Source organism: Vanacampus margaritifer, chromosome 18 (genome assembly GCF_051991255.1).
Source record: "Vanacampus margaritifer isolate UIUO_Vmar chromosome 18, RoL_Vmar_1.0, whole genome shotgun sequence".
NCBI classification, from domain to species: Eukaryota; Metazoa; Chordata; class Actinopteri; order Syngnathiformes; family Syngnathidae; genus Vanacampus; species Vanacampus margaritifer.
Window position 1 is genome coordinate 8,488,337 of NC_135449.1, and position 13,064 is coordinate 8,501,400.

The 13,064-nt window shown below is 40.4% G+C and overlaps 2 protein-coding genes across 7 annotated transcripts in view; one reads left to right on the plus strand and one right to left on the minus strand.

Annotated features, from left to right (window-relative positions):
• The first annotated feature begins 773 nt into the window (after positions 1-773).
• gucy2g (guanylate cyclase 2g) lies at positions 774-11,939 on the plus strand. The gene is made up of 22 exons (XM_077551523.1): positions 774-1,145; positions 2,408-2,756; positions 2,857-2,966; positions 3,155-3,337; positions 3,401-3,545; positions 3,614-3,749; positions 5,669-5,772; positions 5,850-6,016; positions 6,078-6,218; positions 7,149-7,232; positions 7,313-7,417; positions 7,482-7,553; positions 7,626-7,791; positions 8,831-8,986; positions 9,061-9,235; positions 10,586-10,726; positions 10,787-10,979; positions 11,057-11,231; positions 11,315-11,413; positions 11,484-11,575; positions 11,640-11,753; positions 11,856-11,939. The coding sequence occupies exons 1-22, from the start codon at positions 774-776 to the stop codon at positions 11,937-11,939; spliced, it is 3,363 nt and encodes a 1,120-aa protein (XP_077407649.1).
• Positions 1,997-13,064, minus strand: part of tectb (tectorin beta) — a 41,710-nt gene continuing 30,642 nt past the window's right edge. For all 6 annotated transcript variants that reach the window (XM_077549992.1, XM_077549991.1, XM_077549987.1 and 3 more), the window contains 5 exons: positions 11,081-12,983; positions 10,641-10,972; positions 7,617-7,684; positions 5,825-6,142; positions 1,997-3,514 (listed from right to left, as the gene is read on the minus strand). In XM_077549992.1, the coding sequence (XP_077406118.1) occupies positions 12,913-12,983 (71 nt within the window). In that variant the 3' untranslated portion in view covers positions 1,997-3,514; positions 5,825-6,142; positions 7,617-7,684; positions 10,641-10,972; positions 11,081-12,912. The remainder of the gene's footprint in view (positions 3,515-5,824; positions 6,143-7,616; positions 7,685-10,640; positions 10,973-11,080; positions 12,984-13,064) is intronic.

Consider the following 13,064-nt stretch of genomic DNA (forward strand, 5'->3'; position numbering starts at 1 on the left):
ATTTTTTTTTTTTTATTAACTAAGTGTCATAAAATGCATAAAACATATATATATATATTTTATTTTTATTTTATTTTATTATAAATATGTTTAGATGTTCAGTTTGAACTTTCGTCTTATACTGAGGGTCAAATTGACCTATATATAAAAATATTACATTTGTGGAAAAAGAATTATGAAGCAAAATCCAGCCGTTTTTATCCATCTCAGGGGGCGGCCATTTTGCCACTTGCTGTCGACTTAAGATGGCATCACAGTTGCTCAGGGCTCAGGCAACGACCAATCAGAGCTCACCTGTTTTCTGAAGCTGAGCTCTGATTGGTTGTTACCTGAGACCTGAGCAACTGTGATGTCATTTTCAGGCAAAATGGCCGCTTTCTGAGTTTCACTCTTATCATACCTGCAAGTCAAATTGACCTGTTAAAATCAATTTTTAAGAAAAGTAAAAACATTTTGGGATGAAACTTCTTTAAATATATTATAAATCACAATCTATAATAATTATTTATGTATTTAATTAATATTTAATCTTTACAAGAAATATGAATGAAATCGAATTACATCATTTAAGCTTTTCCTAATATTTTGCTAGCATGTTTAGCTACATGTAAATGTAAACCAAAAATAATCAACACAGTTAAAGCAACGCCTCTGATGATTATGCTTGTGCAGGCAGAATATTCCAAACAGGTTCGGCCCCTCCACGTTCGGGTGAGAGGGATGGTGGGTTTGCTATTTAAGGCGTGTGACATCAAGCCACTTAGAGCGAGAGGATGACGACAGGTAGATCTTCCTCAGGTGTCACCCAGGTGCTCCACCTAATGCTCGCCCTGACGGCCATCAAAGCCGGCATCGGCGCCGGTCCCGGTCCCGGCTCGGACCCTCCCAGCCCAAAGCTGCTGATTGTCTTCCAGGCTCCTTGGAACTCGTCGTTCCCTTTCAGCGCCCGGCGCCTGGGCTCCGCCATCCAGATCGCCGTAGACAAGGTGAACGGCAACCCTTCCTTCCTGGGCAACTACACCTTGAGCGTTGTCTACATGGACACGGCCTGCAGCCCCAAGATGTCCTTAGGGGGCTTCGTTCAGCAGGTGTGGAGGGACAACGTGTCTGCCGTCTTTGGACCAGCGTGTCCCGAAGCAGCTGAGGTACACTTTTTTTGATTTTGTGTATTATTTGTGATTCAATTTAATTATATTGTGCAAAATGGTAGTTATTAATTACTGGCAAGAGAAGGGATCCAAATTTTGCAGCTGACCCAGTGAGTTTTCAAGTTTTTTTTTACTAAGTGGATTATTTATAGCTGTTGTGAGAAGGGGCATTTTTTTATGAATCACAGTCGAGAGGAGCGATCAAATTAATCATGACTCAAAGTTGTGCACCTGACTGAGTGAGCTGTGGATGTTTTGTTTTTTTGACTGAGTGGATTATTTCAAGAGTTTGAGGTGGCGGCTACCAAAAATCTCAGGCGACAGCAACAAACAAATCCCTCATGATGCATACATTGTGCAGAGGTGCCGTGGACAATTTTTGGGCATTGTGTATTATTTTGAGAGGTTTTGTTTATTTCTAATCTGGCCAGGAGGTGGCTGACGTGAATTACTGTCGAGAATAGCAATCACATTAAAGAATGTGCAATAAAAAAAATTTTGCTCTGTAGATTATTTGTAGTCATTTTTAGTCTTATATCTTCTATTGTGCAACAACACAACACTTTTGAGAAGTGATCAAATCCAAAAATGCCATTGACATTTATTTTTTTTACTTTATGAATTATTTAAAGTGCTGGTGTTTATTTCTATTGTGCAAGGTGGCTGCTAACATAAATACCGTAATTGGATAGAGTCAATCACATTAATTAATTTTGTGATCATGGAGTGGCTTTTTTTGATTTTGTGTATTATTTCTACGCCCCCCCCCCCCCCCACTAGTTTCCTTTCCTTCATTTTATAAAGGGCTATGCAGTGGACCTTTTTTTTTTTTTTTTTTTTTTTTTTAACTTAGTGGATTAATTCTTACCTTTCATCTTTTTTTTCTCTGGTGCAAGGTAGATGATGTCATGACTAACTGGCAAGCAGCGTGATCATATTAATCATGACATCTAAATTGTTAAAACATGTGACCAAGCATGTGTGGACTACTTTTTGACTTTCTGTTTTATTTTGAGTGGCTATGTTAATTTCTATTGTGCGAGGTTGCAGGTCCAAATGATGGTCATGAATCAATGGCAAGAAACGCGATCATATTAAATATATGGCACATACTGTACATTGCACAGGTGACCAAGTGTGCCATTGAATTTTCTTTTGACTCAGTGGATTATTTTCCAATTGTTCTGCTTATTTCTATTGTGCAAGGCAAAATGAGTACTAGAATGAACTATTTTAGATCCAGTTGTGTTTATGCATAGGTGACCGGCCTGATCGCTTCCGCATGGAGCATCCCGATGTTCGGCTTCGTGGGACAGTCGTCCAAAATGGACAACGCCGACGTGTACGACTCGTACATCAACATAGTGCCGCCGCTCAAGAGGAGCTCTGAGGTGCTGGTGAAGACCTTGGAGTTCTTTGGTTGGACGCACGTGGCCATGATCGGCGGCGGCCTGGACTCCAACACGTGGGACAAAGTGGACGCGCTGTGGAAAACGGTGGAGACGCCGCTGAGGTCAAGGTTCAAGATGACGGCCGCCGTCAAGTTCGACACCAGTGACGCGCGTCTGGTTACCCGCAACGTCAAGTACATCGCCACCGTGGCTAGAGGTGAGCCGATGCCACGCTTTTAACGTTATCTCGTTGGCTGACCTTTGACACATCCAAGGGTCTGATCATTAAGTCATAATCGTGTTGGTGTGGGGCGTAGTGATCGTGGTCCTAACCAATAAGGAGGACTCCCTGACTCTGCTGCTCGAGGCCGAGCGCCAGGGCTTGATGGGCGGCGACTACGTGTTCTTCCTGGTGCAACATTTCGAGGTCAGTGGCGGCGTGGTGAGTAAAATGCTACTAACAAATGTAAACATCAGATCGCAAAACATACGTTCACGGTCTTATCTTACATCAAATGCGGAATGATTCAAGCCAATTCAAATTAGCAATTAGCAACATTAGCTGTAGACAACTTGGTTAATGACATAAGTGTTGTAATGTTTTCCATTGAGCAGGACAACTTGTGGAAATACTCAATGGACGGCCAAATGAACCGAGCGGCCCTCCGAGCCTTCGACATGACCTTCATCATTGGCCAAAAGTCGTACGACGGCTACGAGTACTACGACTTCTTCGAGCAGGTGTTCGAGAGACTTCGAGGACCTCCATTTCACAGCAACCTCACGTCCGAGAGAGAGGTAGGAAAAAAGAAGGAACAGAGGAAGGAACAGAGGAAGGAATATTGATGGCATCCATTTCAGGTGAGCACCTACTCCGCCTACCTGCACGACGCCGTGCTGCTCTACACCATGGCCTTGAAGGAGGTCTTGAAAGACGGCAAGGATCCTCACGATGGGCGTCAGGTTCTGCAGAAACTGAAGAACAAGAATAGCATTCGTTTCTATGGTAAGTCAGCAGGCGCTTTGCGTTTCAGACTTCGAACGATGACACGCTAAACAAGGCTCCTTTCGCAGGAGCTTCAGGACTGGTCCACTTTGACGAGGGCGGGGAGAGAAACATGGACTATTCCATTTACGACCTGCAATATGTCAGGGACACTGCTGCGTTTGTCCCTGTCCTCCATTTTGACAGTCACAGCAAAAACATCCGGTAATAAAGAGAAAGTTCCACAATGAATGCACTGTCCCAAAAGTCAGACAAACTTAGAGTTCAACCAAAATATTTGGTGAAAATATGCCTCAAATGTTGAACAAAACTTGAGAGCTCAACCAAAATCTTGTGGCAAAATTAGGGCTCAAAAGTGCAACATGCAGTTGGTTTGTGGAAAATTATGCCTCAAACGAAACTTGCGTGAATGATGCCCTGAAAGTTGAACAAAATTTGCAGTCCAACCAAAATCTTCAGGAAAAATATGCCTTAAAAATCATACAAAAGGGAGTTCTAACAAAATCTTCTGGGAACATTACACTTTAAAATTCAAACAAAACTTGGAGTTCAACCAGAATCTTCTGGGGAAAAACTAAAGTAAAAAAAACAAAAAAACAAATATGCAGATAAACCAAAATGTTCAGAAAAAAAATATGCCTCTAAATTTGAACAAAACTTGGGAGCTCAACCAAAAATTTCTGGCAAGATTATGCTTCAAAAGACGAACATAAACTCACAGTTCAGCCAAAACATTTTGTAGAAAATTGAGTCACCAAAGTTAAACAAAACTGTGAGTTCAACCAAATTGTTCAAGAAACTAAAATGATTTCCCAAAAGTTGACCAAAATTTGCAGTCCAACCAAAATCTTTGGGAAAATATGCCCCAAAAGTCAAACAAAAGAGTTCAAAAAAATGTTCTGAGAACATCATACTTTGAGTCGAACAAAAGTTGAAGTTCAATCAGAATCCTCTGGGGGGAAAAAATTGCAGATTAACCAAAAATTTTCAGGAAAAAAGTATGCCTCAAACGTTGAACAAAACTTGGGAGCTCGACCAAGATTTTCAAAACTTTTGTCTGTCTCAAAAGACCAACAAACTCGCAGTTCAGCCAAAACATTTTGTGGAAAATTCCGCCTCAAAAGTTCAAAAAAACTTGCGAGTTTAACCAAATTCTTCAGGAAACTAAAATGATGCCCCAAAAGTTGACCAAAATTTGCAGTCCAACCAAAATCTTTGGGAAAATATGCCTCAAAAGTCAAACAAAAGAGTTAAAAAAAATGTTCTGAGAACATCATACTTTGAGTCGAACAAAAGTTGAAGTTCAATCAGAATCCTCTGGGGAAAAAATTTGCAGATTAACCAAAAATTTTCAGGAAAAAAGTATGCCTCAAACGTTGGACAAAACTTGGGAGCTCAACCAAGATTTTCAAAACTTTTGTCTGTCCCAAAAGACCAACAAACTCACAGTTCAGTCAAAACATTTTGTGGAAAATTCCGCCTCAAAAGTTCAACAAAACTTGCGAGTTCAACCAAATTGTTCAGGAAACTAAAATGATGCCCCAAAAGTTATACAAAATTTGCAGTCCAACCAAAATCTTCAGGAAAAGTATGCCTTAAAAGTCAAACAAATGTGAGTTCAAACAAAATCTTTGGGGAAAGTGGAACAAAAGTAAGAGTTTAACCAGAATCTTCTGGGGGGAAAGTATGTCTCTAAAAAAACTGGCAGATTAACCAAAACGTTCAGGAAAAAATATGCCTCAAAAGTGGAACAAATCTAGTGAGTTCAACCAAATTATTCAGGAAACTAAAATGATGCCCCAAAAGTTTAACAAAATTTGCAGTCCAACCAAAATTTAGGAACATTACACTTCAAAATCGACCAAAACTTGGAGTTCAACCAAAATGGGAATACTATTCCTTAAAAGTTGAACAAAACTTGAAATTCAACCAAAATGAGCTGACTCAACTCGGACTGACAACATTGCCGTATACTGTAGTCATTATGGGGGGGGGCTTGTATGTAAAACTTGAAGGGGGGAACAATTTTGTAAGAAGGCACAAAATGTGAAAAAAAAGTGAAGCACTGAATACTTTCCTGAAGCAATGTATCAAACGTTAATTGAAGAATGGCGTGATTTCAGGCCAACGGCCACGTTCACTGGAGTAACCTGGCCCAAAGGAAGACCCCCGTCCGACAACCCTGAATGCGGCTTCAACAACGAGCTGTGTGAATGGCTTAGTAACGGTACGCTCAACCATGCTGCGGACCCTCATTTACATAATAACGGAATACTAACCTGCAATGTGGTGGCGTCATCTCAGACATCGCCCTTCTGGCGCTGCTGGTCACATTCCCTGTTGTCGGCGTGCTGGTCGTGCTGGGCATCGGCGTCCTGGTGCTGCAGAAGCTGCGCCTCCAGTCCAGCCTGGAGGACTCACGCTGGTGGCTCATCGACTACGGCAACATCACCGTCATCAGGGAGGCGTCGGTCGGTGCCTCCGTAGTGCGCATGTAGTGTGTTGGTTTGGTTCTAAGTGGTCTCCATCCAGGGGGTCCAGGGCGTGTCGCTGAGCAACACCAGGAGTCAGACTGGCAGCGGAGGTTCGTATTCCACCTTGTCGAACACCAGTTACGGCTTCAAGGACAAGATGGGGAAAGAGCACATCTACGCCACTATTGGCCTCTACCAGGTACTGATGCAATTCTTGGCAGAAATATTTTTTGTAATATCGGAACTTTTGTACGGAAGAGGATTAGGGCCAGTCAAGAGAGAGAAGAGAAAGTTTGGCAACTCACTTTATTCTCAGAATTCTGACTTTAAAGTGAGAATTCTCACTTTATTCTCAGAATTCTGATTTAAAAGTGAGAATAATAATTAATGATATTATTATTCTAAAGTCAGAATTCTGAGATTAAAGTGAGAGTTCTCACTTTAAAATCAGAATTATGAGATTTTCTCACTTTAAAGTCAGAATTCTGATTTAAGAGTGAGAATTCTGAAAATAATCTCAGAATTCTGAGATTAGTCTCAGAATTGTCAGAATTTTCAGAGTTCTGAGATTAAAGTGAGAATTTTCACTTTAAAGTGAGAATTCTGAGATTAAAGTGAGTTTTCTCACTTTAAAGTGAGAATTCTGACTTTAAAGTGAGAATTCTAAGATTAAAGTTAGAATTTTCACTTTAAAGTCAGAATTCTGAGATTTAAGTGAGTTTTCTCACTTTAAAGTGAGAATTCTGACTTTAAAGTGAGAATTCTAAGATTAAAGTTAGAATTTTCACTTTAAAGTCAGAATTCTGAGATTTAAGTGAGTTTTCTCACTTTAAAGTGAGAATTCTGACTTTAAAGTGAGAATTCTAAGATTAAAAATAGAATTTTCAATTTAAAATCAGAATTCTGAGATTAAAGTGAGTTTTCTCACTTTCAAGTCAGAATTCTGAGAATAAAGTCAGAATTCTCTCTTTAAAGTCAGAATTCTCTCTTTAAAGTGAGAATTCACACTTTAATCTCAGAATTCTCACTTGAAAGTCAGAATTCTCACTTTAAAGTGATAATTCTGAAAATAAAGTGAGAATCCTGCCAAACTTTTTTTCTCTCTTCACTGGCCCTAACCGTCTTCCAGGGGAATTACGTGGCCGTCAAATACATCAAGAAGGACGTTTGCGAGAAACTCCAAAAGGCCTCCGTCCTCGCTGAATTCAACGTGGTAACATTCTTCAGAGAACGATGATTAGCGACGTGTTGCTAATGCTAGTTGCTAAATGGCGTCCCTCTCCACCATGACAGATGAAGGAGATGAAGCACGAGAACCTGGTGCAGTTCTTCGGCGCGTGCGTGGAGCCACCCAACGTTTGTTTGGTCACACAGTACTGCAGGAAAGGCAGCCTGAAGGTCAGTTCGGCGCACTACTCCCAAAAAAACAGCACAATTGTAGTGTCGTTGTTGTTGTTTGCAGGACCTTTTGAACGCTTCCGAAGTGGAGCTGGACGGGATGTTCAAGCTTTCCTTCGCTTACGATATCATCAATGTAGGTGTCGCATTTCAACGGGTGCCTCGAGAACCCCCCCTTCCTCGACGTGATGCGTATTACCTCCTGCAGGGAATGGACTTCATCCACAAGAGCAGGCTCAAATTCCACGGCAATCTGAAGACCAGCACCTGTATGGTGGACAGTCGGCTTCAGGTCAAACTCTCCGGGTTCGGACTGTGGGAGTTTAAATACGGCGGTAAAGGCAACCGTGGCCCAGGAACTCCCAAATATGAAGGTCAGAGCCTTGACCTTGACAATAATATATGTGACCTCACTAGTCTAAACATGACATTCTGATTAATGTTACATTCGTGGAATATTAGTTACGAAGCAAAATCCAGCTTCATTTAAAAAAATACATATCAGGGGCGGCCATTTTGCCACTTGCTGTCGACTAAAGATGACATCACAGTTGCTCAGGGCTCAGGCAATGACCAATCACAGCTCACCTGTTTTCTGAAGCTGAGCTTTGATTGGTTGTTACCTAGGACCTGTGATGTCATTTTCACTCGACAGCAAGTGGCAAAATGGCCGCCTTCGGAATATTCATCAAAACTGCTGGATTTTGCTTACCTCATATACCACTAAAACAATAAAAACAGAATACTGTATTTAGACTAGTGGGGCTGCATTGATCATATTGTTAAGAATTTTTTATGGGGAGTTAACTTCCCCTTTAAAATGCCCATTTTAGGCAAATTTTGGCCTTTTTAGGGGTCCTTCCAGGACAAACTCCTCCTGGAGGGTTTGTGCAATTGTGGCAATGTTTGGTTGTGAAACATTTGAATTTTCACCATCGCATGTGAGCGGCACATGTAAGCAAAGTTTGATGAACTGTCGCAAAGCCGAACACGCAATAACTCAACCACAAGAATGTTTGAAAAAATCCAGTCCCTGAAGCCAGTTTCATTTCGCAATTGTCTCAAAAAGCCCGAAAATACTATTTTGGATTAAAATGGCCATTTTAGGCTCATTTCAGCTTTTCCGGGGTTTGGACACAATCTCTTAAAGATTTTGTCACAATTGGACACAATCTCTTAAAGATTTTGTCCAATTGTGACCAATTTGTAACCACATACACTCGACAGATGTTGGTTAGAGCATGAGAGCAAAAGCAAAAAATGCAATAAATCAACCACAAGAATGTTTTGAAAATTCAGCCCATGAAGTCAGTTTGCAACATGGGTAGACTCACACTTACGTTAAACGTCCATTTTAGGGTCATTCTGCTCATAACTAAAAAAAAATCTGACAGGTGACTTGTGACATTGCAGGATTGTTGTGGACCGCCCCAGAGCTTTTAAGACAAGTTGACCCCATGGTCCACGGGACCCCCAAAGGGGACATCTACAGCTTTGCCATCATCCTGTGGGAGCTCATGTACAACTCCAAAAGTGGGCCATACCATGACATCAACCTGCAGCCCAAAGGTTGCGGTGAAAACATTTCAACCTCATTTCAGTTTAAGTGGCCGACTACAATCGAAACAAACTTGTCTCCGTAGAGATCATCACGAAGCTGCGAGGGCCCTTCCGCGGCGAGCCCCTCAGACCCGCACTGTCCGACCTGTGCGACGACAACATCAACTCGCTGCTCAGGGTGTGCTGGAACGAAAACCCTGACCACCGACCACCATTCAGGTCCATTCTAGGACAGTTGAAGGAAGCCAGTCCAGACAGGTCCCGCCATTGTTTTTCTTTGTCCTTCAAACTTCACCTCATCTCATTTAGCACCATTAACAATATGGCTCGCGTCAACAAAACAATTTTGCTGCACAATAGGATAAAATAAATAAATAAATAAAAACAAGATGTGGTGCTATAGCGAGTATGACAATTTAAGCCAATCAGAAACTAAAGGTGCTTTATAGACATATTGAGGATTAGGTGAATGACCTGCATGGCCAGAACAAAACAAAAGAATGGATTTTGGGACTTTTTGAACAATCTTCAAATTTAAAACATGATTTTTTTATTGATTATTGACATTTATATTTCAATACTATTCTATTTTTGCACAGTAATGTTTTTGACTCATTAACTGCCATTGACGGCTATAAACGTCAAAAATTCATTTGAACCATTTCTATTGGTTTAACTTTTTTTTTCCACTTTTGTTAACAAGAGTCTGAAAACCTAGACATTTTTTAAAATCTTTTATTTTTATTTTTAGAAAAGATTATTAAAAATTAGGGGCGTCAGGCGATTAAATTTTTAAATTGTAATTCATCACATGACTTCACTAATTAACTCACGATTAATCACAAATGTTATATCTGTTCTAAATGTACATTAAAAAAATTCTAGGTTTCCATACACTAGTTAACAAAAGTGGGAAAAAAATGTTGAACTAATAGAAATAGTTCAAATGAATTTTTTGACGTCTATAGCCGTCATTGGCAGTGAATGAGTTAATATTTAAAAAAATACATGAAATTATTCTAATAATTTATATTTTCATACTTTATATTTAAGGACCTATGAAACATGAAACACTTGAGGGAAAATTATTAACTTTTGAACAGGCTCATAATTAAGTATGTTGCATGTGCAAATGTTCATATTAAGTCAAATGTAAAGAAAACAACATCTAAAAAAATGATTGATTTTATTGACAATATTTTTCAAATGATAAAATCTTTTTATCAAATTCAGTATAGCAGTTTTAAATATTTGCAAAAAATATAAAGTAATTCTGTAACATTTATTAAATCTTATTTATACATATTTTACAACTTAATGTTGTAAACAATATTTACAAAACAAACAACAAAGAAAAAGAAAAAAAATATATTAAAAAATTTAACACAAATCTATTTTCATGCAGTAATGTTTTTAAGATTTACAAAAACATGTAAATACAAGTCTTTTTTCTTCTTTTCTTGTAATCAAATATAAACTTTTATTTTTGTGATTTCTTTGTGTATGTACTGCTAATTTAAAAAAATATTTAGCGCATTTTATTACATTACGTTTTAATATATATTTACAATTGTTTAATAAAATATATTCTTTTAAAATGTGCTGCAGCCATGCAAACATTCTAGACAACATGGTGGAAAAGCTGGAAAAATACGCCAATCACCTGGAGGACGTGGTGGAAGAGAGGACCAATCAACTAGTCGCCCAGAAGACCCGCGCGGACAAACTCCTCTCCAGCATGTTACCGAGGTAACCGTGGCGACGCGACAACCTCATAGGTCCCCTCGACGGTGACGTGCGGCCTCGCAGGTACATCGCGGACGAGCTGATGGCGGGGAAGTCGGTGGAGCCTCGCAGCTACGACGTGGTGAGCGTCTTCTTCTCCGACATCGTGGGCTTCACCTCCATGTGCGCCGTCAGCTCCGCCCTGGAGGTGGTCATGTTCCTCAACGACCTCTACAGCCTCTTTGATGACATCATCAGGATGTATGACGTCTACAAGGTGCGAGGGCAAAAAACGCAGTCGTGGCGTATTTACTTTGTTGCGTTCCGAGAACTGGCAATGAGCGCGTCTTTTAGGTGGAGACCATCGGCGACGCCTACATGGTGGCTAGCGGTCTGCCCATCACTAACGGCCAACAGCACGCCGTGGAGATCGCCACCATGGCGCTGCACTTCCTGAGCGCCATCAAGCGCTTCCGGATACGTCACATGCCCTCCGAGAGTCTGGCCATCCGCATCGGCGTCCACTCGGGTGAGAGCGAAAAGAGACAAGAGAAAAACGTTTCAAAGCGTCCACATGAAAACTGTGTTTTTTTTGGGGGTTTTCCCCGGCAGGTCCAGTGGTTGCAGGCGTGGTCGGGAGCTCGATGCCTCGATACTGCTTGTTTGGTGATACGGTCAACATGGCCTCTCGCATGGAGAGCAACAGTTTACGTGAGACCACCACCTGCAAAAACATGATATATCATTTTGAGAATCAATTTTACTGTTACTGTTTCGTCAGCCTTGAAGATTCACATCTCTCAGTGCACTGCTGACATTCTGGTCCAGGTGGGATCATTCGAACTGGAGGAAAGGGGAGAAATTGAAATGAAGGTGAGTTTAACACCTGCTTGTGTGTGTGTTACATGACATCCATGTGCTAACCTTTTTGTGTCAGGGTAAAGGTTGTCACAAGACCTACTGGCTGCTGAGCAAAAAAGGTTTCAACCCTCTTTTACCGGCCGCTCACAGTCCTGCACAGGCGGACGCCAGCCTCCAGTTGGCAGCAGAGGTACACCCACAGGACTCGTCCACAATCTCCTCGTCTTCTTGTTCTTGACGTTGCTGATGTGTTTCAAATTGTCTTTTTTTTTTTTTAATGTGGGGTGTCAAGAAAATGGGAGTGTGCGGAGCTGCGGACAAAAACGCCAAGAAAACTACCGGCGAGGACGTCACTATGTCTTCAGTGGACATTTAGTTTGCCCGTGACACCAAATGAGATTTATATTGTTGGAATATTTATTTATTGAAACTTTTCAAGACACAAGAATCAAATTGATGGTTTTAAAATGTTTTTTTTTTTTTTTTTAAGCATGCAGTTAAACAACATGAGATTATGAGATCACAATAGATCCTACTAAACCTACTAAGTAATCTAATCTCAAGTATGAATCCACCTGAGTACTGGCTGACTTCATATGATATCAAGTATAGAATAATGTAGAATTTATAGGTCTTGCAAGGGAGTGTATAGAGCTAGAAGAGTAAAGAAAACTCCACATTTTAACTTTTAAGTTTTGCGAACAGCTATGTAGCTAATAAAGAAATAAACATACATATTAGATGTACATGAAGAAACAGATAATTATGTCACGTGTAGGGGAGTGCATACAGCTTTAACAGTGGCTATCAATTACAGTAAGAAACATTTACTTCATGTGAAGGGAGTGCATACAGCTACGAATCAATGAAAAAACATCCACATTTACAGTATTTGAAATGTAGGGAGCGCATTCAGCTGCTAATCTGATGATATGGGTAAGTGTTGTTTTAAACATGAGTTGCTGTATGCACTCCCTACAAGTACAGTAAATAAAGATACCCCTTTATCGATTAGTAGTTGTGTGCACTACCTACAGGTACAGTAAAAATGTTTGTTCTACAATCATTAGTAGCTGTATGCACACCCTAAATGTACTGTTCATAAAATGTGCATGTTTGTTGCTCCATTTAGTCTCTATAAGTACATTAAAACTAGATGTTTCTTCACCGATTAGTAGCTGTATGCACTCCCTATTAGTGTTTCAAAGCGCCCACATATTAATAAATATGGACGTTTGTTCACTAATTAGCTGTATGCACTCCCTCCCAGTATAGTTCATACGGATGTTTGTTCACTGATTACTAGCTGTATGCGCTCCTTTCAAGTATAGTAAATAATGGATTTTTGTTTACTGATTAGTTGTGTAAACATAACGGGATGCGGTGATTAGGATGAGCGGCAGGAGAGGTAGAGATGCCCCTGGAGGACAAACAACAGATGACACACGCAATTACACAATCTCAACAAACACTCCACTCAAATTAAATGCATTGTGAGGAT